Source organism: Haliotis asinina, chromosome 8, assembly GCF_037392515.1.
Source record: "Haliotis asinina isolate JCU_RB_2024 chromosome 8, JCU_Hal_asi_v2, whole genome shotgun sequence".
NCBI classification, from domain to species: domain Eukaryota; kingdom Metazoa; phylum Mollusca; class Gastropoda; order Lepetellida; family Haliotidae; genus Haliotis; species Haliotis asinina.
Window position 1 is genome coordinate 57,048,586 of NC_090287.1, and position 3,747 is coordinate 57,052,332.

Consider the following 3,747-nt stretch of genomic DNA (forward strand, 5'->3'; position numbering starts at 1 on the left):
GGGGACCTACAGTACATTAGCTGTCTGCATGGACCCTGGGTAAATTTACATTATCCCTTCAGTTGTTTGTAATTTGGACGCATCTATCCGGACATTAACATTACACATATGCTATGATTACAAACAGTGGAAAGTCTCAATTTACTGTGAATGTTTTGGGACTTAGGTACCGAGTTACCTACCTCAGTAGTTGTAAAGACAAAACACAGAGATCATTATAACCAAGAAGCGAAAGGGTGTACTCGATAGTTGCAATATTCAATGGAATGTAATGTTGCTTGTCACTTGAACAGGTGCTTGATGAGTCCCCAGAGGTACAATATGCAGTCACGCCCCCTCTGGTTCTACTCAAACATCACGTTATTCCGAGAAATAAATAACTTTATGACTGTTTAGATTTTGACCTCGTTTCATTTTTGCAATGAGTGCTGCACATCATCTAGATAATCTGGATTGCGTAATTATTTCTTTTCAGAGGACGTTCTTCTCTGGTTCCACAACATTCATAAGCTGGGCTGTGACTTCGTTCCTTTGCCACCGGTCTACCTATCTCTTCTTGGGAACATCCGTGAACTTCCAAGATAATGGGCTTTTATGGGCGTTTGTTATTACACTATGTCAGGTTACCATGTGCTGTCTACTCATAGACCTAGGTCTCTGGGACTCACGTTCCACAGAGGCCAAAAAGATGTTATGGGTGAAGATTGCCTGCCACTCGTTGGCTACCATGGCAACAAACTACAGCATGACAATGGTACACGCGTCGTCAACATTCGCCATAAAGCTCCTAGAACCAGTAACAAGTGCCATTCTTCAGCGTCTGGCTTTAGGAACATCTCTACCACCATCCGCCTATATTACTCTTCCTATCATCATAGGTGGCGCTATTGGTTTCTGTGCAAATTCTTTTAACACACCCTTAACAGCTGCTGGTATTGCCGTGGCCTTCACGTCCAATCTAATCCTGGCCTTCAGAAACGTGGCTATCAAACTGGAACAGAAGGACTCTTCCACTTCAAACATCCAGCTGAGATCAAAGAGATTTGTCCTCAGCATTGCAGCTGTTTGTATTGTAGTGACTCTTGGCACTAACTACCTTACTTCACGAAAACGTCTGTCACCCTTGTTTTTATTCCTGGTTCATATGGGACTGAGCTCCAGCGTCTTCCACGTCATCTACTCCTACATCTCCACCAACGTCGTGCTTCTATACATGTCTGTAGTAAGTCACTCTGTCGCCAACATCTTTAAGAGGGTCCTCGTAGTACTGATGCTTTACTCAGCAGGACAAAGGGAGGCAACGCTTGCTAACTTCACTGCACTTGTCATCTGTACCTTTGGTTTAATTATCTACGTCTTGGACATAAAAGGAAACGCTTTCTTTTCAACTATCAATCTACCATCAAGTAAGTATGTCACGTTTTAGTTACATGAAAGTAGCATCTCAGACTGAACGTGAGTGAATATGAAAATATTTCTGACATGGATGGCAAAACTGGAAGCATTATGTTAAATACATGTTGACATAACATTAGCTGAACTCGTTGACATCGACCAGCATTTGTAAGCGTTATTGATAAGGAATATGTTAGGCAGGTATTCGATCTGTATGATACCGCTGCTTCTTCAGTGTGAGTGCAGAAACGAACTATTTGCATGCATGCTTGCATGCTGCGATCAAACATAATTGCACTTCTTTCTGTTTTCCTTTTAGAATTCGTTGGAAGAAGTTTAGTGGGACTTTCCTGTCTCTGTTTCTGTGCTGTCGTTGTGGGACCCTTCATCAGCATAAACAGCATGCCTGATGTACATCGATATTTCACACCAAGGAGTACCAAATGTATTGAGTTCTTAGGGAAATCATTTGAAGGAAATGCATTTTTGAAGTATATACCGGAATTTTCCACAAGGACGCCCATGGTGGGAGAAATTCTACAAAGAAAACTAATCCTGAGTCCAGAAGAAACGGATACACTTTCTCCAAGCCTGACATCGTCTGTTGCCGTCATCAGGGAGGCGCAGAGAATTCATTTCAACTTGTTTTCTGATATATTATCTCCTTACAAATATGCAATACTACTGGACATTGCAGCTTTTGAAAACAAAGGTGACCCTGCGATAACAACGGGCGAGGTGTATCTCCTTAGACGCCTGGGTATAAAACTTTTGTATTACTGTAACTTCTATGCTTGTACCAATAAGAATCTTGACTACGCCAGGAACCTGGCCTCGAGCTATCCCAACAATGACCTTATTGTGTTAATTCATGGAGGTGGAAATCTCCTGGGATATTCCCAAAATGATAAACTTCGTCAAGAAATATTTCAAAGGTTTTCACACCTTAAGATAGTATTGTTTCCCCAGAGTATCTTTCTGAGGAAACATTCCGAAAAACATCTTGAATTCTGTAAGAAATTGTACACGAACCAAGGGAACTTTACCATGATACTAAGGGACAGGCAGTCTTTGAGATACGCAAAGACTTACTTCAAAGGTAAACCCACCCTAATGATGGCTCCAGATATGGCCTTTCAGATTGGAGCTGTTCCAAGATTTATTTCCCCTTCTTTTGATATTTTGTGGTTGAAACGTTCAGACGGGGAGTCTCCTGGGTATAAAATGCCAAAACTTCCGTCAGGGATTACAGTACACTGTTCAGATTGGAGAGGTTGGAAAACGCCAAGAGGAACTACAACAATGGAAACTGCTTTCCTGATGGCCAATAATGGCTTGATATTTCTCCAGAGAGGTCGTGTTGTCATAACGGACAGATTACATGGCCATATTCTCAGCACATTACTGGACATTCCTCACGTATTGATTGACAACTCATACCGGAAATTATCTTCATATCACAATACCTGGACACGTGGTCTGGCGAACACAGTGATTACAGACAACGCATCACACGCCCTGGACCTAGCTGTGGAATTGTTGCAGAAATATGGTGACGTTCTGCCTCCTATAGCTCCATATATGGATGTCGCTGAGAACAGCACAACATAAGCCACCTCGTGAAATCACTCAGTTTTGTGATATTTGTCTGTAAGAATAGTAATATCTTTAACACACGCATAAATGTGAATAGAAATTGCATTGTGTGGCGATGAGTCACCCATAGAAAACAGTTTCCAATGATTTTGTTTTCTGCATTGTATGGTTAACATAATATTGAGGACGTAAACCTATTAACCATGAACAGTTATTCGACTTTCAGTCAAACATACTTTGTTCAGTTTTGAGATAAACAGAAGCCCATGCAGTTCAAGAGCGATCGAGGAGTTAGTTGAGAGTCGTACATGGTTCCTCGTTTAACCAACCCGTCCTTTCTGTCAAGGAGTGGTGGCGTAGTTAGTGCTTCAAGCGTTCGCTTCTAACGTCTAAAATCCGGATTCGATACCCTAAATGGGTGCAATATGTGAAACGCGGCCGTTTCTGCTGTTCGCCGTCGTGATTTTGCTGGAATAGTATTTAAAGCTTCGTAGAACAAACTCATCCACTATTTTCTCTCAAATATCCCAGCTGCAGTGGTAGGTCTCAACGCTTTTGTTGAATTAAAAGCAGGTGTTCTAGTGATTTTCACATGCACCTAAAGCAGGAATCCAACACTTATCTGAGACCATGACCAGGGAGAATGTAAACACTTTTGAACAAGGGATTCTAATTCTCGTCAGTGTGCACAAGGCAATATTCCAAGATATCCAAAATATGTCATTCCATACTGAATATCCAACCAAAACAAGTTGT

General features: G+C 41.6%; 1 protein-coding gene across 1 annotated transcript; it reads left to right on the forward strand.

Annotated features, from left to right (window-relative positions):
• The first annotated feature begins 421 nt into the window (after positions 1–421).
• Positions 422–3,006, forward strand: LOC137295311 (uncharacterized). The gene is made up of 2 exons (XM_067826627.1): positions 422–1,406; positions 1,715–3,006. Exons 1-2 carry the CDS (start codon positions 422–424, stop codon positions 3,004–3,006), a joined length of 2,277 nt encoding a protein of 758 aa, XP_067682728.1.
• The last annotated feature ends 741 nt before the right edge of the window (positions 3,007–3,747 follow it).